This window comes from Genypterus blacodes, unplaced genomic scaffold (genome assembly GCF_046128005.1).
Source record: "Genypterus blacodes isolate CSIRO-AG114 ecotype Tasmania unplaced genomic scaffold, CSIRO-AGI_Gbla_v1 ptg000030l_1, whole genome shotgun sequence".
NCBI lineage: Eukaryota > Metazoa > Chordata > Actinopteri > Ophidiiformes > Ophidiidae > Genypterus > Genypterus blacodes.
Window position 1 is genome coordinate 1,824,347 of NW_027466843.1, and position 21,260 is coordinate 1,845,606.

Consider the following 21,260-nt stretch of genomic DNA (forward strand, 5'->3'; position numbering starts at 1 on the left):
TCCACTTTACCAACATGAGATCATCTCCATGTCCTGTGCCAGGATTCAATGTGTGTGTGTCAGGTAATGGCGACTCCTGCCGGCTTTAAATGGAATCACACGGCAAAGATTGAAGGGAATTCTGGATTAATTTAATTTTTTTTTTTTCTGGAGACGCTGAATATGTGTATCATGTTCAGTACAGATGATTCTCATTAAGACGTACTACATATTCATGAAACATGTTTCAATTGAGCTCTCTCTCTACAGAAAATTTTACAAACAGAAATTTGGTTTACAATTTATTGTCAATTAATTAGTCAAAGCATCACTGGAGTGTTCAGGTATGATCTGTTACCAAATAATCTTAGACACAGAAGACAATCAGTGTGATTGCATTTCCACAACTTGGGTGTCAACAGATGAGGAAATCACCTTTCCATCAATCACCTCCTCCACGATGGTCTTAATTATTTTCTGGTTGTGATGTTTGTGAATTTCTGTGAATGTGTAAAAAGTAATTTAAGTTTATAAAATAAAATGACTTTGAATGTACTTTGTAATTATTATATTTACTATAATATCATTACTTACCTTCCACTTCTTCCACCATTTTGCTGATGACCACCCTGTTGAGAAATTTTATTTTATTTTATTTTATTTTATTTTATTTTATTTTATTTTATTTATTTTTTTATTTTTTTATTTTTTTATTTTTTTATTTTTTTATTTTATTTTTTTATTTTTTATTTTTTATTTTTTATTATTATTATTTTTTTATTTGTTCTGCAGTTGCTGACGTACTTAATGGAGTGCATGGACCCATACCTCACTGTCTCCCTCCTCTTGATCTCCCCTAACTCCTCTTTCCTCCCATAACCTCCAGCTCACGCTCTCACCTGGGCTGTGTGTCTCCACCCAGCAGCCTCCTGTACTCAGCGATCTCCAGCTCCAGCCTCATCTTGATGTCCAGCAGCATCTTGTATTCTGTGGCCTGCTCCTGGATGCCAACAGTCAGCTGCTGGAGCTCAGCTTCCAGCGTGTTGATGATGAGTTGCAGCTGGCTGAGCTGAGCGCTGTATCGACGTTCGTCCTCTGCCAAATTCTGCTCCTGGTAATGTTTCTGTAGGACAAGCAGGGACGCCGTGAGTAGAGCAAACTGTAAATAAGCGAGAGCATTTGCTGTGTGCGGGGAACACCGGGTTATAAAATAAAACATGGCTGACATGCGTGAGGAGACCCCGGAGCGCAATCTCCAAACTTTGGTAGGTCCTCTGCGTGTCTGACAACACAGTTGAAAAGGTCTTCAAGTCTTTTATGCAGCTTTCACTCGAGGTCGCCAACATCTGCACACACACATGAACACACGTTAAGTTGTGTAAGTGGTGAAGTGCCATACCAGTAGGTGATATCACAAATGTTGAGATGTTTGTGGAAGGTTCAGGCACAGTGCTTTCTCACCTTCTTCTGGGACCATGTTTCCATCTCTTGCTTGTTTTTCTCTATCAGAACCGCATATTGCTCCCTGAGCTCGTCCAGTCTTGCTGGTAGATCTGCAGATTCGGCGCAATTCATTTCTACATTCACATGGACTCCTTGCCGGGCCCTGATGCCCTCCATCTCCTGTAACAGGGAGAAGAACATTTCCATTTCCTGTGTGCAACCATAAACATATGCACTTCCTAATTGGAAATCATGCAGTGTCTTATTCTTGTTGTTAAATGATAATTAAATTGGGTTGCGATCACCTCCTTCTGGTTCTTCTTCATATACATCAGCTCCTCCTCCAGGACATCCAGATGCATCTGCAGGTCTGTGCGGTCACGAGTCAGACTGTCCGTCACTCCTTGCAGACGAGCCACATCAGCGTCCACGACCATACGCATGCTCAGCTCTGTCTCATACCTGCATGAGGCGGCCAGGTGCAGCCGGAGAATAGGTTTACGTGTTGCACATTAATGTTCTTATCTTCATCAAGGGTATAAAGGTCACAATGAAAACCAATGAAGGGGAAAATTTACTTTTTACTACATTTTAGCTCAATTTCATTGTGTAAGTTTATTCTTTTAACATATATAACTGCTTTGATCTATCCTCTTTCACATTGTTAGGCTGTATATTATCATTAAAGGTGAAGATACTCAACATGCTGTTTCATAATCTCATAATCGCTGTCACCAGTTTAGCCAGTTAATAATCAAAAGACAGAAAATGTAAACCTACCTTATTTTAAAGTCGTCTGCAGTCAGCCTGAAGTTGTTTGCATCCAAGACAATGTCTTGATTCTTTGAAAGTCTCACCAGGATCTAAAGGGAGAGAGAAACATAACAATCATCTCTATTTTACTAAACTAAAGGAATTAATGATAATTTCTTAGATATTGAGCTGACTACCTGAGCCTGGAGGTCAGAGATGGTGGCGTAGAAGCCTGAGAGGTCACGAGACACTGGAGCGCTCTTCTGATTAAACTCTTTGATCTGCAGCTCCAGATTCCTATTGGCCGTTTCAAGAGAACTCACCTGTGCACACACACACATACACACACACACACATCATCATCATCATCATAAAAAACAAATAACCCCAAAAAGAGCTCCATTTATTTGATCATATTGGCAGCAAAAGAATTAAATAATGAAAGAATGTAGGGTGGTTAGTGAATCACAAAGCCTTTATTCAACAACATCATGTTCATCATCATCATCATCATCAAATACCTTCTCCAGGTAAGACGCCAAGCGATCATTCAGGTTCTGCATGGTCATCTTCTCGTTGCTGCACAAAGCAGCGTCTCCGCTCAGGGTCACGGCGGAGAAGATGTCAGACTGGGCCTGGGACACCCGCGTCCCGTAGCCGCCTGCGCCCCCGTACATGCTGGGAGAGCGAGAGACGGAGAAGACGGGCGAGGCGTTGGAAATGTGAGACTGACCGCGGCTTCTGACCTGTGACCCCCTGGTCACGCTGAGGACGCTTGTGCTGCTCCGGTTGCTGCGGCTGCTGAAGGCGGACATGGTGACAGATGGACAGACAGGATTGGACTGACGGAGGTGGACGTCTATGTGGAGGCTGAGCAGGTCCCTGCAGTGGCTGAAAGCAGAGACATGAGGACATTTATACCACTGTGAGGACAGAGACAGGAATGTGTGGTATGCAGATAAGGGTTTTCTTCGTTGTTTTACGCAGTGTGACAGACATTTTGGAGACATTTTGTCAAGTGAGAGTTAGACAACAATCAAACTGATATCCAAACTGATAGAAGCCTGCAGGTTCTTTAGAATCTATCACTCATAAGTTGTAATGTGGTTGAAGATCATTAGTCAACTTAAGTTATTATAAATCTTTCTGATCATTATGACTGATTAACGTCATTGCATTTTAATTTCAGAACTTATTTATTCATCCTTTCCTTTTTGTGTTATGTTTGAGTTTTATCCAAAGTGAAGACTCATCATAACCTACCATCACCTGCTGAGCTCCTGCATGTGTGTGACATTAGGTGGAAAGGTGTGTGTGTGTGTTATCAGTGTGTGTGATGAAACAGGCCAAAGGAAGTGATAGCCATCGACAGCGGCACGGCCTGATTAGCTGTCTCTGTGTGTGTGTGTGTGTGTGTGTGTGTGTGTGTGTGTGTGTGTGTGTGTGTGTGTGTGTGTGTGTGTGTGTGTGTGTGTGTGTGCACCTGACCCAGCCAAAAGCTAACCATAAGGAACCATCTGTATTGTCTGGAATGTATCTGTCAGATCTTAATAATGTCATACCCTCTATCTGTGTGTGTGTGTGTGTGTGTGTGTGTGTGTGTGTGTGTGTGTGTGTGTGTGTGTGTGTGTGTGTGCGCGCGTGTGTGTGTGAGAAAGAGAGAGCATTATTGTCTCCCTCCCTTGTATAATGTTTAGAAGTAATATTTCATCGACTAAAAGATCAAATCTGAGTTTAATTTCTGTTGCACACACATCGACTCGCTCACTGAATCCTTATCGTCCTGCTTTCTTAGGAAATTACGCACTGGTGCAGCACGACACCCAGCCAGCTGGGCCCGATCTATACGCAAACAGTCCTGTTGTCAGCCACGCTCAGCTGTGTTTTCACTCAGAGGAAGCCTGTGCGTCATCTGGAAAGTTTAGCCCAGGCCTGAGTGATGAAGGTCAGAATCACCTCATCAGCTCCACCGTTTAACTGCACCACCACATCTCAGAGGGAATCTTGTACTAACATTGTATGTGATGCTCTTCGCTGACCTCTTTTCCACGGAGCCGTCACACCCAAACCCCACTGAGATATAAAGACATTCAAAAATATACATATATTGCTTTTTAATCTGCAGAGTAACCAGTAGCTACACCGCTGTCGCTCTCTGCTGTGACACAATCAGAGAAGAAGCCGTCAGAGAGCAGGAGCCCGGGTATGACCGGAGTAAAAGGCTCTTAAGCAGTATTGGATTTCTAATGTAAATACATCAACATACACGTTTTATTGTTATTGCAGTGCGAACAAAGGTAGGCTAAGTGAAAAGCATATCGATGGATCCATCCTTTCCTTTACGCACATCCTTCCGATGCATCCTAATCAATTCCTGTTATCGCTCTTTGATTTTGGGCCTTGTGTATAAAAGAGCGGATCGCTGCGGTTTGCACCAAAAGCTTCTCACACGTCTCTGATTTCTCCTTCTACACACAGCATCTCATCCAGGTACAGTACCTTTGTCACTGTGTTCTCTTTGAGTACCAATAAATGTGATTTCACCCTGCACGTTGTTGTTTGCCGCATGCAGTCATGGCAGGTAAAGCAATGATCCTGTGTGCACTTATGGCTGCACTGCTTCTGTCGTGTTCGGCGTCTCCACCTGGATTCTCCTCGTCTGGAGACGCGAAGGAGAGCGAGATGCTTCAGCGGCTCCTGGCCAGGAGGGAGAAAGCGGGGGACGATACAAAGGAGCAGGCGGCGCAGACACGGATGCAGAGACGGGCACACCTATCTGTGGACGAACGCGAGATTATGACCAAACAGATTATGCAAGCAATTTCAGGTATGCTGCAGGCTGGGGAAGGTTTTTCCTGGTTGTCGTTTGTTGATTAAAGAAAACAAGCAAGAGGCTGAAGTTTTGCAGCTCCTTTGCAGAACGTTAAAGCAAACAACTCTTAGCATTAATATGTACTCTGGGAGACTTTGGGAGATTTAGATTTTTTGGATCAGTAAAGAAGAAAGGACAGATTAAAGGAAAGAGAACAGCGGTGGAAAAAGTAAAAAGAAAAAAGTACAGTATATTCACTCCAGAAACAGATACAAGGTTACTCTGACCAATAATTTGCTTTTGAGAGTATAATATTTAATATGTGTTTGTGTCGTATCTACATACTGAACCATGTGTGTGTGTGTTATTCACATAGGAATGATTTGTTCACAGAGATGATGAACTCGGAGTGCATGTCAGACCGGGACTACCAGGGTTGGGTGGACTTTGGACGCCGGAGCGCCGAGTGAGACACAACAAAAGCCATCAGCTGGAACACCGATGACATTTTACGACACCGTGTCTTTGTTTCAATCTTACACATCAACGCTTCACTTCCCCTGCAAAAGAAACAAAACAAATAAACTATTTTGCAGATTAACCCCCTGTGGTCCTGTTGATTGATTCCAATACAAATCATACAAAACGGGACTGGATGGAAATACAAAGTTAAATCCAGAGGTGATACAGTTTATATACACATTGACATTTGAACTGTGATGCTAACATTTAACTCAGCAAACAGTAGTGCATTTCATCATCAGAGAAACAGAGGTTTGGTTGATTATCATCAGAACCTGTTTGATTTCTTCCCTTTTAATCCGCAGCATCCTATGCCTTTAGCTACAGCTGATTGTTCAGAATAGAGACGACACATAACGATCATCTCTTTACTCGTCTTTACATAAGGATTTCCCTTATTCGCATACAATAAGGAGTCATGGAGGCTTCACTTTGAATGCCTGTCATGATTTCTATCCCAGCAGTTTGAAAATTCCTGAAGAAATGAATTAGAGCGCAATTGTACGCAATCCTCAGTCAGTGCCTACATTTACTACATATTGCTTTGAACATCTGATTCATCGTCTTTGATTCAGCAAAACCCGATTTGATTAAATGAGGTTTGGATGAGGATGAAGACCGCAATGGCAGCAATTTCAAACCCTACACTATACACTAGTGTATCTATACCCTATATACACTTAGTAGTTCCCAAGTTACAGCTGACGCGCTGTATGCCATGCAGTGGTAATAAAGTGGAGCATGAGAGAGCCGATCCTAAACTGTATGATTCAGTATATCGTCTGTCCCGTGGTTGATCTGCTCGTTTCCTTGGCGAGACACTATTTGTCATACACTTTTGTACAGCTTGTGTTTGTCATCACAGCAGCTAATAAGCAGGAAGGACATGCTGCATTTCAGTGCATTTGAAGGTTCTTCAGAGACTGCATTGGTATTCAGTTTGGTGAGTTTCAACTAACAATAACTTACACTGCTCAGTCTCACCCAAGGGACAATATTGTTATATACAAGCTGAACATTAGATAGGCGATGGCTTTTCTTACACCAGGGATAAACAGTGTTCACATTTAAACAATGAAAAACACACAAAAGAAAAAGGGAGGGGGGTGTTTATGGTCATTACACTGGTGAATGGGGTAAATGTCCTGAGATGTAGTGCTCTCTTTTCTGTCTGTCTCTCTCTCTCTGTCACACACACACACACACACACACACACACACACACACACACACACACACACACACACACACACACACACACACACACACACACACACACACACACACACACACACACAAAGTCATGTATCTACTGTACACAAGGTCACAGAAAACAACAGTACTGTACATCACTGCACGGATTTTACACATCCAATTTACTTTCCTGATCACGGAGGCGCGGCGCCGCATGTGAAAGCATCTGTGGACGGCTGTCGTGGCTACGGAGGGAAACTGACCTCCATGACATCACGTTCACATCAAGTTCCCGGGCATTGACTTTTAAAACGCAGACTGGAAAATGTTGCACTGTCACTTTAAGACGCGATGACCTGTGGCGACCTACGTGATGAACTTTAAGCACCAGGATAAATAAGTTACCAAATGGAAGAAGAGTTAAGCACCAGGTCAGATATGATCTTTGCATCAAATTATTGATTACGGGGAAATTTAATCGCTTATTTTTCTTAAATCAAGTGGTTCATTATAATAACTCCATCATGGCAGCTCTCAGGTAACCCATGTAAAGTCACAGCGGTTAGTTTTTGTGACTTTCACATGCAGAATAGTGCTCCCTATGACCAATAATCACAATCTGATGTGTAAAATCCATGTAGTCCCTCTTTAAAGTATGGCGATAGCACATTCTGTGGCTGTGACTTCATCACACCCCACACACACTGCACATGGCGGCAAAGTCACCGAGGTGAAGGAGAAAAGAGTCAAAGATGCAGTAGTCCGCCTCAACCATCTGGAGGGTCCTTCAATGTCTCTCTATCGTTGTCATTGTGACGGATTGTCCCCCAGGCGGCCACGTTGTTCAGCCCCAGTCTCTTGAGCTTATCGAGCAGGTTCAGACTGAACACGCTCTTTCTTCCCTCATCTTCCAAACACAAGCCTCCGCCTTTGTCTCCTGCCACGGAACATGAGGACTCTGTATGATGAGCACAGTCTGGGTTGTGATACTGGGCAGCTGAGATGCCGCGCTCCTGCAGCAGCTTCAGGATTCCCAGTGATGATGGAGTGGATGAGTTTGTCATGGTGGGGGTGGGGGTGATGGTTTGGCCTCCTGGGTTGAAGTGCTGCTGATGGGACGGGGAGGAGGTGCTCAGGTGCTCAAAGGTGCGACAAGCTGGCAGGCTGAAAGCGGGAAGGCTGCTAGAGGACAAAAAATGAATCATTAGAGATAAAACACCAGTGCCAATAAGAAAGCACACACACACACACACACACACACACACACACACACACACACACACACACACACACACACACACACACACACACACACACACACACACACACACACACACACACACACACACACACACACACACACACACACACACACACACACACACACACACACACACACACACACACACACACACCAGAGGTCCATGCACAATAGTGAAAAAGCAAGGCACTAGTGCAAAAGTAAAGACGACGTTCAACTGTTAAGGTTAGTTCAATTTGTTTTGGTGTGGTTCAGCGTCAGTGATGGATGAAACTTCACGTTAGTGTGCAGACATGATTCACACATTCGCAAGATGTGGTGTTTGGCTAGAAACCTAGAGTTAGAGGGTTTAACAGGTCAGAGGTCAGTTTTAGTACAAACGCAGGGTGTGTTGCTATGGAATGGTTTAAATGATGAAGGTGGAGATGGAAGCACAGTATAAACCAAACTGCAGTCTGAAGCCCAGTGATCAGTTTCAGATCAGAGCTGCATCTTACACCTTCAGGTTTTATTCACCAGAAGCTGTTTTGGCCCAAACTAAAGCTTGATGATCGCCCACAACGTTTCCAGATTGAACCTTGATATTATTTTTGATACTGTGCCTCCACCGTTACTGTTAAAATGTTTCTCCAGCCTTCGAGCATCATCCACAGCACCTCGCTCTTACTTTGTGACGAACGCTCCTTTTAGAGCTGATGAAAGAGCCTGGACAGACGCTTTTTACCACTGCGGAGCAAATAAAATAACAGTTTCCTTTGCCAGTATCCCAGTTTCAAGTCCAAACTAATTCAGAAAAGGTTCATCGTATCAAATACAGGGACACACACGCATACACACACACACACAGACACACAAATAAGTAGCGTATGAATATTCTTACCTAGTGGACAAGGAGGGGATGAGTAGGGAGGACTGACAGGTGGTAATGGTTTGTGTGGGGGAGGTCTGAGGGAGGTTAGGTCTGGATGTGACTGTGAGGTCATGGAGGGAGAAAACAAACACAGTGACTGATCTGAAAAGGGTCACAAGCATTAAAAATGAACCACAGGGAATTTACAGGGAATTCAATGAAGTGATCAGTGATGACTGGAGTTATGTGGTGTCGATAACAGAGGAAGTGGAATGACAATTGTGTGACATTAGAGAAGTATATGATAGCGTCCTGGTGTCTTACCCAAACCGTGCCGCCCCGCTGGGAGCTGCGACGGCTCAGGCTCGTCTTCTTCCAGGTCGTTCAGGCTGTAGACGTGCTGGACGTCCCCCTCCAGCTCCATGAAGTCTTTGGTCAGGACGCCCGGGCGTGGCTGTAGTATGCCTGCCAGGTTGGGCTTGGCCAGCTGCTGCCAGTGGTGCAGCGTCACCGAGCCTGAGGATGAAGACGCGCGTGTTTGGACTTTAGAGCGTTTATCTGACAGGCTCCATATCGTGTTAAACAGGTTTAAGTTTTATGTGTTTTATGTTCTGGTTTGTGAGGTAAATGTGTAATTTCAAGCACTGTCTCCTTTTCTGTCTGTCTCACTTAAACACAGTTACTGTAGCTTCATTATCTGCAATATCCAGGGTGAATAAATATTAACCTACAGCTGGACCGATTGTTTTAATGTGTGCTTGTTCACTTTCTTGTTTTGAAGAGTTTGTCTGATTTAATCACATATTAGAGCAGGGTAGCTTTGCATTTGTGAAAATTTGACCTCCTGAGACCCAGACATTCACTTTGAAGGCATTTTTAAAATCTCTATTGGGATTCATGAGACCTAACAGGTATAAATAAAAACTAAAAAAGTGAATGTGTGTGATGAGTGTAATCATATGTGTACTACATATGACCACAGACATATCTAGCACAATTCCTTCTGTCTGCTCTGTTTTCCAGCCTAAGGGGGTATTTACACCACTAGGGGGCAGTGAAAAACATCCAGACAACTCTGGTGGACAACAGGTTTAACTCAAATATAATGATGTATAAGGTGTAGCAAAAGAAAAATGTAATGTCAACATATGAGGACGCAGGCTCTCAGGAATATAACATTTTTCTAATCCATCCTCCCATGGTTTTGTGTTGTTTGGGCTCCTACCCTCCAGAGGTTTGACGATCTTCAGGCGTTCGGGCAGATAGGACCTGTATCCCCCAGAGGAGGTGCACGAGTGCTGCGAGCTGCCGTTGGAGTAGTTGGTGCCTGTGGACGCCGCTGAGCTGGAGGCCAGGCTGTCGTTTGGCGTCAGGAAGCCACTGGAGCCGTCGCCTTCCTCGCGGTGCGCTGACAAGGCACGGAGTTTACGCTCACGCTCCACATCAAAGAACGGACGCTCGGACGAGTGGCTCTGCTGGCGGGCCGACAGGTTGCGTAAGGCAGCTTCAAGGTCCTGGCCCCCTGGGGTCCCGGGCTGCCCGAGGCGCTTTGGCCCACTGACACTGAGAGAAGAAGAAGAAGGTTTTAAACTCTTAGTGATTTATGTAACCAGATGTTTTAAAAGGATTTCAAGGCTTTCTAGGTTTTCGTTTGGATTTTCTTCAAAAGTTTGTTCATTTAAAGTTTAACATCACACTCCAACAGACCTGCTGTCATCTTTAGGGGCTGGAGTGGAGTTTGTCTTGTCCTCCAGTGTGAGACTGGCATTATCTGAGCCGTAGTAGCTGGTGCGGGGGGTGCTGGTGCAGCTAGAGCGGGCCGACACTGGACTGGACCCCGGGAGTGCCGGAGACTGACAGTGAGACCTCAGCCTGGCTGCCTTGCTCACTACCTTCACCGTCTCAAACACACGCAACGGATGGGTTCTATGAGTAAAGGGGAAGTATAAACTGCCATCAGAATCAAACACAATATAAGTGTCCCTGCTGTTAAAGTGAGTAAGTTTTGAACAACATTAAATTGTCACAGGTCGGACCCATACCTGTACTCGGAGGGCGTCGGGCTGTCCAAGCCTTTCCGGAAGGTGCCTTCTATCTCAGCTGCCAAAGAGTCCATGGGCAAGACGGAGGCCAGCGCAGTGTACCGCTGCACCGTGCTGTTAGGCGCGCTCTTGTTCCGAAGGTTCTTAATGTCCTCTCGGGCCTCGCTGAGCATGGCCTCACACTGCGAGTACTTGTCCTGCAAGTCCTTCAGCTGCAGGCAGGGGGAGACACATCAGTCAAAACAGCAGGACCGGATCAATGCAGCACAGCATTCACTAGTGTGCGGAGTGGGAGCTGAGTGGGAGACACACGGGGCTACACACACTGATCTGGTTTACACAGACTTTGTCATCACACTCGTGTTTGTGTATGAAAGAGTTAGCTTCTTGCCTCTGATTTGAGCTGCAGCTGGCTCTCTCTGGAGGCACCAAGGTGCTGGTTCAGCTCCTCATTCTCATGGGTGACCTAGAGAGAGAGAGAAAGAGAGAGAGAGAGAGAGAGAGAGAGAGAGAGTAGGAGAGGGTGTTATACTTGATTCAATTGGAGCAGAAATCCATTCGTAGATTAAGTGGAGAAGTCAGGCAGCTAAGCTAAATATTTGATGAGTTCTTATTACATAAAGTCTTTACAAAGTGAGTTTTATGTAAGCGTCTTGAGGACACCTTAGCTCAACTGCGGTTTCTGTGTGTGTGTGTGTGTGTGTGTGTGTGTGTGTGTGTGTGTGTGTGTGTGTGTGTGTGTGTGTGTGTGTGTGTGTGTGTGTGTGTGTCCCTCACTCCTTTGCAGCGGGCCTGCAGGTCAACAATCTGGATGAGCAGGGAGCCGATCTCTTCCTGTTGTTTGAGTGAGTCCTCCACTTTCCGCGCCAGCTCTTCTGACAGGTCGACTACCTGCTTGTTGACCGAGGCTGAAACACACGCAAACGGCCAACAAATGAAGCCGTCGCTCAGTAATGTGGATGGGTCATCATCAAACACTGAAACGTGATCACATAAAACACTCACTGAGCTCTTCCACACAGACCATCATCAGCTCCTGTTCCTGCTCCTCGTAGCAGGTCGTCTCCGATGCGAGATCGTCGGCCTGGAGAGTAAATGGACGTCAAAATCGTGCCATCAAACGATAATTTGAGCTTCTCTCATTTCATACGTGACAGCATGAATCACAGCGTACCTCTAATCGCAGTTTGTGGTTCTCATCTTCTAAACCCTTCAGTTTCTGGTGCAGGAAGTCATAATGGACCAGGCTGCTCAGAGAACTGCACGACTCATTCCTCTTCACTCTAAAACCAGGAGAGGAAAAGAAATATTCTCCATAAAAAAACTCGACATACAATTACAAAATGTAAGGTGAAAGATTCCCCGTTTCAAAAATATGTAAGGGTGTGTGTGTGTGTGTGTGTGTGTGTGTGTGTGTGTGTGTGTGTGTGTGTGTGTGTGTGTGTGTGTGTGTGTGTGAACTCACGGTGAGCGAGCCTCGGCGTTCTCTATCTCTTCGGTGCCTGCGTAGAACTGCAGGAGGTCGTCCCGCATGGACAGCTCGTGACGAAGCTGAGCAATCTGCCAAACAAACCACGGCCATTAGAGCTCAGTAGTGCTGTTATTAAAGTATCGCCATGATTACGTGAGGTGATATGCCTCCCCGCTGGGCCTCATTACTGTCCGTACCTCCTCCTTTGCGATCACAAGATGCTCATCCAGAAGTTCATTACGTGCTTTCAGTTCATGGTTCTGCTTGAGGAGCGACTGACCGATCCGGGCTGCAAGCTCAAGATCTCTCTCCTTCTGCAAAGAGAAACATGAATAATGCAATTACATTACTGAACACAGAACTGAGAACATTCCTCTGTCTAATAGTTAAGACAGAGAAAAAATAAATAAACGTGTCATATTTGACGAAATAAAATTTTCTATCTTTTGGTTAAAAAAAGAAAAAAAAAGGATTTGAAGAAAGTGTGACAGTCAGTGAGGCAGATGCATTTAATCCCCTTTAATCATGTGTGTGTGTGTGTGTGTGTGTTACCTCCTCTAGAAGGTGGGTCACCGCCTTGATGTCATGATAGGTCTTAGTGATCTGGCCAACCCGATCTGAGGACAGCACTAGAGAGAGAGAGAGAGAGAGAGAGAGAGAGATGGATTCAATGAAAGAAGGGAGCCTGAGAGGTATGAACGGCAGGTGGAGACACTTCTTCATTTGAGCTTTGAGCTTTGCCGATGTTGTTGCTCAGCATTGTGGTCAGTGCTGCGAGACTTCAACACTGTTGAGGTCTTTGTCCCTTTCTTTGTGTTTACTTTGTGTTTTCATTTTGCCTTCGCACATATGCTCTAAAATGAAAAATGAGTACAGCCAGGACTCAAAGTCTTATTCTCTGCATTGGTGCCGAGAGTATAGTCTGTTTTCCCCTTTAAGTGTCCAGAGTAGAGACCACAACATCTCCATGTGGCTGGTCAGATCCTGATCCTCTTATCTTGATCCCTATTAGCCCAGATAAGACGTCAATAAGGACCTCGTTTTCCTGGATACCAAAATATCTCAACAGCAGAGACTGAACACAAAGACTCCACTCAAGAATCCACCACAAGGCAGGTGTCGGATTTTGCAAGACACCCTTAGGGACTTAAATATCTTAGCACCCAGATCATCCCTGTTGTTGTTAGCGTAGCAGGCTCGTCCAAAGAGAGCAGATGGAGTAGACAGCTGCAGAGGCGGAAGCGGCTACAAGGCAAAATAATGACACTGACGTCCTCGAATTTGGCCTGGAAACACTTGAACTGTGCAGCTGTGTGAGTCTGCATCAGTATCTAATCAGCCTAATGGGCAGAAGCTGGCACTCTGCACTGCGATGTGAGCTGCCCATGAATTATAAAACGCAAATAATGTCGACGCCACAGCGGCCTGAGGTGACGATTTACTGTAAGTAAAGGTTTGGTTTCCACTAAGTAGATTAAAGAGAGATGCAGAGATGGGTCAAAACAAAGGGATGGGAGAATTATTGGGTCTCTTGTTATGCATAAGCAAGAGAAATCCCAAAACCACACCGTTTAGTTCTTTATAATGGCTAAACAGCTATAATAAACTCACTACTTATACATGTGATTTGGCATTAAAGGTGATATCAATGACAGTTACAATGCTAAAACTCCCACAAACCTCAATAAAACATATCGACAACAAAGATCAATAGGAACAAGCATAATTCTGCAAACATCTTTATTTACAATTGCTAACCTGCTTTGTGTCAGAGGTTTCAACAAACAATTATTTTCCAAACCATAATAATGTTCAGATACGGTTGTTCTTATTATGTTATTTTTAAAGTACTTCCTATAATTCTCTCTATTTCCTGTAATCCTGTTGTAAAAGTGGAAAGTGTGGACAGATGTCATGTGAGCTCAAATCATTCACACAAAACATACAAGCTCCCTTCTCCTGCTGTAATATTCAATGTTGTTAAAAAGTCTACTCCATTTCTAATGGTCTATAGGTCAATTTGGGTTATTTGATATTCATTTAGCCTTTGATTCTCAGTTTAAGAGATTGGAATTGGGATTCCTCGTAAAGTAATATGACCATAAAGCTCTTTGTGTCCTTATGCTACACTTCAGTCTGCCTCACGTGTTCCTCCTGACCTGGATGCAACAGAACGAGCTACAGACGTGCCGCTGTGTCACTTACAGGCTTTAGGGCTCCACTGACTGCTGTCCTGATTCGCTACTTAAAGATGAACCTTTAACTAACGTGCTAATGAGGATCCACGCTGATCCTCTGTAGACTTGATTGCTTTAAAGATGGCAGATTGTTCAGTCCTGTTCAGTCTTCTTTTTTTTATCATGAGTAATGCAATACACACTCAGTCTCAAATCTATGCATTTTGCAACAAGAACAGTCATTTTGTTGTAACGCAATCATCAGCAGTGGCAGATACATCACTCAGAGCTTAACATTTGAACAGTATGCATCTTAAAATCCTTAATTAGACCTGAACAATGCAGCCATTTCCACGCAGCACACACAGAAAATGTATCATGCTCTGCTGCGTTTGGAATGAAATATTTATCTAAATGATTATTCTCCTGCACGACGGAGAGATGAGGACATTTTTTAGGAACTCCTATCCTTGTGGAGTGACGCCAGCGGTGCAGTGTTCATATGAAGGGCGCCAGACACATTTAGACAAAGACCACCAGACACAGGAGGGGGAACGGAAGAGAGGGAAGACTCACAGCTCCGTTAAAGAGGAATAGCTCGGAATCGTATCACAATCTTTCATTATCAAGAAACAAAATGAATGTGTGCCCAAGCGAACAATGCCATATAAAACTGAAACTGCAGTAGTAATTAAAGTATGAGGAGTACTGAAGTTGAAGCTAGAGGCAGAGGAGTTAATGTACCTGCAGTGTTTGTCCCTCTGACCCACAGACACAACCCTGTTTCATATGAAAAACACAAATCCTACTTCTCAAATTCAATAAAACCACACGGATAGATCAAGTGAAGCCTGTGAGCAGAGAACAATTAATTAAATTTGCCATTTCAACATAACTAATTCCATTTTCGTAACATATAACAGCATAAGCAGTCCATTTCAGAAACCACAGCATTCACCTGCAGACAAGACTTGACTTTGCTGCAGCAGAGTGTGTGGACATACACACCGGCTCACTGACCTTCACCACACCAAGATGAAACATTCAATATTCAAATATTCACATAACTACAAAAGTCTATGAGCACTATCATGATCTATTCCCCCAGATCCAGCAAACAAAGCCTTTAGCCGATTGGTAACCGTCTTATTCATGAAATCCTGTCAATGACATCACTGCACCCTGCGCTGCATGCTGTGCAAAGTCTCAAAGTCAGCACTCAGATAACAAAGATGACGGCACAGCAAAGCAGAATAAGATAGAACATTAACACTCTGTCCTTTACATATTCTTATTTTCTTTACAGAGTGCAGCTTCTCCACACGGATCACTGTGCATGCACGCAGACTCTCACACTCTGCATCACCACACACTCCCTGCTCTCACCTTGTTTGACTTCCTTGCAAAGGATGTCATTGTTGTTATTATTATTATTATTGCTGTTGAGGCGTTTCCTCTCCTCCACTAGACTAGAGTAGCTCTTCTCTTCATCCTCCTCCTCCTCAGATGTCGAGCAGCTCCACACCTCCATAGTTACAGGACAAAATCTGCCCTCCTTCTTCTCTCCATCCATCTGATAAATCCCCAGCTTCTTCGACTGTGATCACCACTTCTGCTCTGTGTGTGTGTGTGTGTGTGTGTGCAGGCTCACCAGAATCCACTAGACTGTATAAGTGGGCGTCTACACCTGTATGTGTGTGTGTGTGTGTGTGTGTGTGTGTGTGTATCTGAGAGCATCTAAGCTGCTTGGTGTTGATATGTAATCCCTCAGATTGTGAGGACCAGCTGTCGTCATGCCTGCCAACGTTCACCTGGCCACGTTGGACTACCGGGAAAAACGAGGGGAAGAAGAGGAGGAGGGGTGCAAGATGAAGAGCAATCTATACAAAGAGCCAGAAAAGCTGGTATTCAGCAGCACGGACCTTGAGCAAGCACCTAATGTAAAGCCTCAAATGGATATAATTGTAATTTATTTATCTATTTATAAATAATTGAAGTTGTGAAATGTTCTGTGGTCTAGCAGAATGCTGCACTGAGCCCACCCACCCCTGTAAATGTGAGAGAGATGGTACGCTCTGCTCATGGCAGTGGCTGCCGTTATCTTGCACATAGACGTAATAGTGATGCAGACACAGCCACACCCCCTTTACATGCGCACACAGAGGCAGTGCTGTCAATGCACACTGAGAGTGTACGTATGTGGTTATCACTGGAGATATGGACTGACCAACATGAAGGGTTCTGGTTGGGCTAAATGGATTTTTGTTTTTATCATAATGTCACATCAATCTCCTTCATTTCACACTAAATAATTGCTTTTCATTACATTTCTGAAAAAGTCAAATGTTATCTTCATTGAAAATAGATTGATGTACTGTACATAACCTTGTCAAATCAAAAACAGTTGCCTTAATGAGACCAATGCTGCATAAAGTCTCTCGCCATATAAAAAATGAAGAAATATGATTTACAAGGATGAGGTTGCTTTCCGTTGCTTCCCTTCCTTTCCACTTTAATGTTATCGTGTCCCATCATTAAATCCACCGTAGTGCGCGCGCGCGCGTGTGTGTGTGTGTGTGTGTGTGTGTGTGTGTGTGTGTGTGTGTGTGTGTGTGTGTGTGTGTGTGTGTGTGTGTGTGTGTGTGTGTGTGTGTGTGTGTGTGTGTGTGTGTGTGTGTTGCTACCCAGAAACAGCAGCATGTGTCCCATAATCAAATATTAACCTTCTCGTCTATTTTTCACCCACAGGCCTCCTCCTCCTCCTCCAGGTCAGGCTGCACGCAACAGAGGGTAGACACCCAACTTTCCCCTCTGCGATCACGTTTCCATTTTGCAACACAGCTCAAAGCCAAAGTATCAACGCTAAATGAAGCACAAGGTCAGTGCTGAGGAAATGGATGAGTGAAGCCCACAATACAAGTTACACTACATTATCATATTATACCATATTTTTACCCTGAATAACAAGCAAATGTAATATGCGTTTGGTCTTTGGTCCATAAACAAAACTTTTCTTACTTAACAACAAGTCTTTGTCTTTTAAGGACAAAAATTGACAGTTAAGTACAGCTGGGTGAAAGCATCATAACATTAACTTAAGCTATTGTTGTTACACAACATGAGGATGATATTTCCTTATGGAGCGCCATGGTAGTTCTGGCTCAAACTGAGAGCAGACATCATGGGTAAGCATTCGTCTCAGCTTACACCCAGAATGATATATTAGATATGATATATAAACGCATTTAATCAGTATTAAGTTTAGTTGTAAATATGACCACTAAAGATCAGACGTGTTCTGTTCACAGCCCACTATTCTGCAAGACCACATTTATAGTTAAATCAGAGAAATGACTTCTTATCATTCGGTGGTTTTGTGGTCTTCCTCAGTACAGGAAAAAAAAACAGATGGAACAGTGAAGGAAGTGGAAACTAGAATAATGAAAACTAGAAACACACGTCACCTGTGGGGACCTGCCAGAGAGTCAAACCTCACACAACACAGAGTTGCACAATCTGTATGTCTAGTCCCTGATAGGAACACGTGGTTGAGTTCAGCCTAGGTGCCTGCTATCTCATCATCAGATATGAGCAAGATCATGAACAAGGCGTGAAGGACAAAATGCACAAGAAAGATACGGGAGAAGGGAGAGCGATTTGGCTGCACACAAGGCAGATTTACAGCGATCTGGGATCTGTATACTGATTTACACTACTAGTACTCACAACATGTGCTGAGTTCATTTCACAACACTACATGCCGGGCTTTTACACAACACAACCCATCACTCGCTCCTATCATAAGTCCTAACAATGGTCAAGAAGGCATCTAATGCAATGGAAATGTTCGCAATCAGGAGTAAATCAAACAGAACTTACAGAAATACTTGAACGTTTCTCCAATCTGCTCGCCGGTGAGTCCTAGTACGACCTCTTGTGGCAGTATAGGGGTGTGCAACCAGTCGTCGTTGTCGTAGCCGAATACCGTGTCTGCTCGAAGAGTGTAGTTGGGCTGCCCCTCTGACAGGAGGCTCACGATCTCCAACTCTGGCAGGTCTGAGCAAAGGTCTGTGCGTGTGCGTGTGCGTGTGCGTGTGCGTGTGCGTGTGCGTGTGCGTGTGCGTGTGGTTGTGTGTTCATGAATGAATAAGTGTGTGAGTTTGGAGGAAAGATAAGCAGAAAAAGAGGCAGATTAATAACTAAAGAGGGATGACATGTTTTCTGAAATATCACACTGCCCTCTACTGACAAAAGTATAAACCTGCACCACTCTATTGTCCAGACTCCTGCTGAAATGCTTACAAATAGTAGATAGACTCGTAGATAGATAAATAATAGAGGAAATAGCCATATTCTTCAATGCCTAGTTTCAACACCAGAGTAAATAAATAACATTGGAGCTAAATTGAACCAAACTTATTGTAAATTGAGCTTTTCTTAAAGTTTCAATGAGTGAGTGACGTGTGGCTTTATTGTCTACTTCTCTCCTTTCCTCACTCTGGGTCTCATCAGTGACCTACCAGTGAGAGTTGACACATCGTGACAGGGTGGCTGTCCCTGGTCCCTGAAGTCCCCAGAAGAAGTAAGTTGAGCCTGGGGGTCCACATCCAGACCCCCCGATGCCTCCCCCCGCCCCTCATGGAGGGAGAAGGCTGACCGGGAGTCCAGGTGGGCCTGTGGTGGCCAGGAGGGAGAAGAAAGAGGAGCAGGAGGAGAAGAGCGAGAGGGAGGGGAAGCAGATTGGGACAGCTTGACTGAAGTGGGACAGTTCAGTAGAAGGCAAACTCAGTGTTGGGTGTCCTGCTGTGGGACTGAGGCCCCCTGCTGGCTCAGGGACTAAGTACAGGCTTCCCGGGCATCAGGGTCTGATTGGCTGAAGTGGTGTAACTATGGAGAAAACTACAAAGAGAAGAGGAAGAACAGACATTAAGATGTGAAAACACCAAAGTTGAATGTAACCAACATTAACATTATTTTTCTGAGTATAGCCAAACTTATTGACACTATGTCTAAATTGCAATGATTGAATACAAAGATGCTTTACATGTTTCAGCTAACAAACTGATACATTAAATCAATGCAATGGAAATATTTTTACATTCCATCATTCCAAAAATAGTCTTAACAAATAATTAATAAATTAAATTAATCAATAAATAAACTTGTGATTCAAAAACTGAAATAGATGATGATATTGATGTGTGCTGTATTTCCTATTTTTATCATTATTATCAGCTTTATTGTAAAAGGATGATATAAAGTCTAATATAAAGTCTGATACAGTATATTTTGCATCATTTTATATTTTGTTGTTGTTTTAAGGCAATGACTTTCATAAAACATGCCCACCAGAACATCCATGTTTCTAAGGGTGTGTAATTATGAAAGGGATCATCTGATATTCCATTATTTTGCATAAGATATCAGACAGAAGGGTTTGAGTCTTTCACAGGAAACAAAGCCCGACCTGGCCTCCTGCCTGAGCTTTTAGGGTCACAAAGATCGAGTTGCCACAGCCTGAAGCTACACAGGGATCGAGTTCCTCAGCGTACTGTAACTGTAACGCTCAATCACTACAAACCCACATGAGGAAGATGCTAGATTAAATACACCCATCCCCATTAATGCAAGGAGCCAAGTTTCCCTTTTGAAAGACACACTGTGTTGTTTACAAAACACGTCTGCCTCCCAGCCAACATCAGCTCTAATTCCAATGTGTATGACGCAGCACTGACACTGACATGAGGCAGTACAGTTTCTGATAAACTGCATCTGCCCTCAGAGGGATGATGTGTATACAATACCTACACATACATTCATTCTATGGATTTAAGTACTTCATGCAGCATATAGCAAAATAATACATATGCTGTAAGATGTCGGGTTCTAACATGGCACTACAGTGACTGTAAGTAAAGTGACCCATCCATAGTAAACCTCGCCCCTCACCCTATGAATGCTGGGAAAGTCTACAGGCCGCTCAACCCTGCACAGGATCAACCACACATGATGGATGCAATGCTGAACAATCTAGTCTAAATCTTAATCTATATCTGGATCTAAATTACTGTTTATGAAAATTAAAATACTGCTTTTCTCATACCCTGATGGTCCATAAGGGCTTTGTGCTTCATCCAGGCGAGGGACAAAAGGACACCTGATACGACGGCCCAGTTATTGCAGTCAATAAAACATGCTGCCAGGGGGGAAAGGGTTGGGCTTAGAACGAATGCTGCGAGACCGGTGTGGCAAATGGAATACAGCAACATCACAAACACACACACAAAGATAAAGACAGCAGCTGTGTCCACATATTAACACACCCATATGTGAATTAACCCTAGCAGCCTCCTCTCTACTTCATGTGCTGCCTTTTATTTCCCAGATTCCTCTCATCTGCTCGGCTTTGAGTGCACCGTTCCTTCAATCAGCTGAGTGTGCTGGTTCAGGGCCAAACCTTCCCCAATCCATTCATATCAGGGGAGCCACACTTCCCCCCCCACACACACACACACACACACACACACACACACACACACACACACACACACACACACACACACACACACACACACACACACACACACACACACACACACACACACACACACACACACACACACACACACACACACACACACACACACACACACACACACACACACACACACACACACACACACACAGCTTTAATGCCCAGCAACAATATCCTGCATTGGATCAGCAGTGCGTGAAGTGTAATAGATGTGACGTGTAT

General features: G+C 44.1%; 3 protein-coding genes across 3 annotated transcripts; 1 reads left to right on the forward strand and 2 right to left on the reverse strand.

Annotated features, from left to right (window-relative positions):
* Window positions 1-109: 109 nt before the first annotated feature.
* LOC142994598 (keratin, type I cytoskeletal 19-like) lies at window positions 110-3,080 on the reverse strand. Its single transcript, XM_076145340.1, has 9 exons — window positions 2,697-3,080; window positions 2,373-2,498; window positions 2,203-2,285; window positions 1,728-1,884; window positions 1,441-1,602; window positions 1,206-1,325; window positions 879-1,102; window positions 574-608; window positions 110-479 (listed from the first exon to the last, which is right to left on the reverse strand). The coding sequence occupies exons 1-9, from the start codon at window positions 2,988-2,990 to the stop codon at window positions 364-366; spliced, it is 1,317 nt and encodes a 438-aa protein (XP_076001455.1). The 5' UTR covers window positions 2,991-3,080; the 3' UTR covers window positions 110-363.
* Window positions 3,081-4,239: 1,159 nt separating this feature from the next.
* LOC142994698 (uncharacterized) lies at window positions 4,240-5,505 on the forward strand. Its single transcript, XM_076145514.1, has 2 exons — window positions 4,240-5,002; window positions 5,381-5,505. Exons 1-2 carry the CDS (start codon window positions 4,750-4,752, stop codon window positions 5,455-5,457), a joined length of 330 nt encoding a protein of 109 aa, XP_076001629.1. The 5' UTR covers window positions 4,240-4,749; the 3' UTR covers window positions 5,458-5,505.
* A 1,167-nt stretch (window positions 5,506-6,672) lies between these two features.
* Window positions 6,673-19,288, reverse strand: hap1 (huntingtin associated protein 1; the record flags this gene model as incomplete). Its single annotated transcript, XM_076145508.1, has 15 exons — window positions 6,673-7,884; window positions 8,844-8,934; window positions 9,138-9,329; window positions 10,039-10,376; window positions 10,521-10,739; window positions 10,856-11,067; window positions 11,247-11,321; window positions 11,633-11,763; window positions 11,861-11,939; window positions 12,030-12,138; window positions 12,321-12,415; window positions 12,524-12,640; window positions 12,879-12,955; window positions 18,383-18,571; window positions 19,024-19,288. Coding segments are annotated over 15 exons (2,604 nt in total), but the record flags the coding sequence as incomplete, so codon positions are not given.
* Between the last annotated feature and the right edge of the window lie 1,972 nt (window positions 19,289-21,260).

Coding starts and splice junctions, on each gene's coding strand:
- LOC142994598 (XM_076145340.1), bottom strand. CDS start 2,990: ATGTCCGCCTTCAGCAGCCGCAGCAACCGGAGCAGCACAAGCGTCCTC. Junction 2,286..2,372: donor TCTCTGACCTCCAGGCTCAG/GTAGTCAGCTCA, acceptor CTCTCCCTTTAG/ATCCTGGTGAGACTTTCAAA. Junction 1,326..1,440: donor AAACATGGTCCCAGAAGAAG/GTGAGAAAGCAC, acceptor GTGTGTGTGCAG/ATGTTGGCGACCTCGAGTGA.
- LOC142994698 (XM_076145514.1), top strand. CDS start 4,750: ATGGCAGGTAAAGCAATGATCCTGTGTGCACTTATGGCTGCACTGCTT. Junction 5,003..5,380: donor GATTATGCAAGCAATTTCAG/GTATGCTGCAGG, acceptor ATTTGTTCACAG/AGATGATGAACTCGGAGTGC.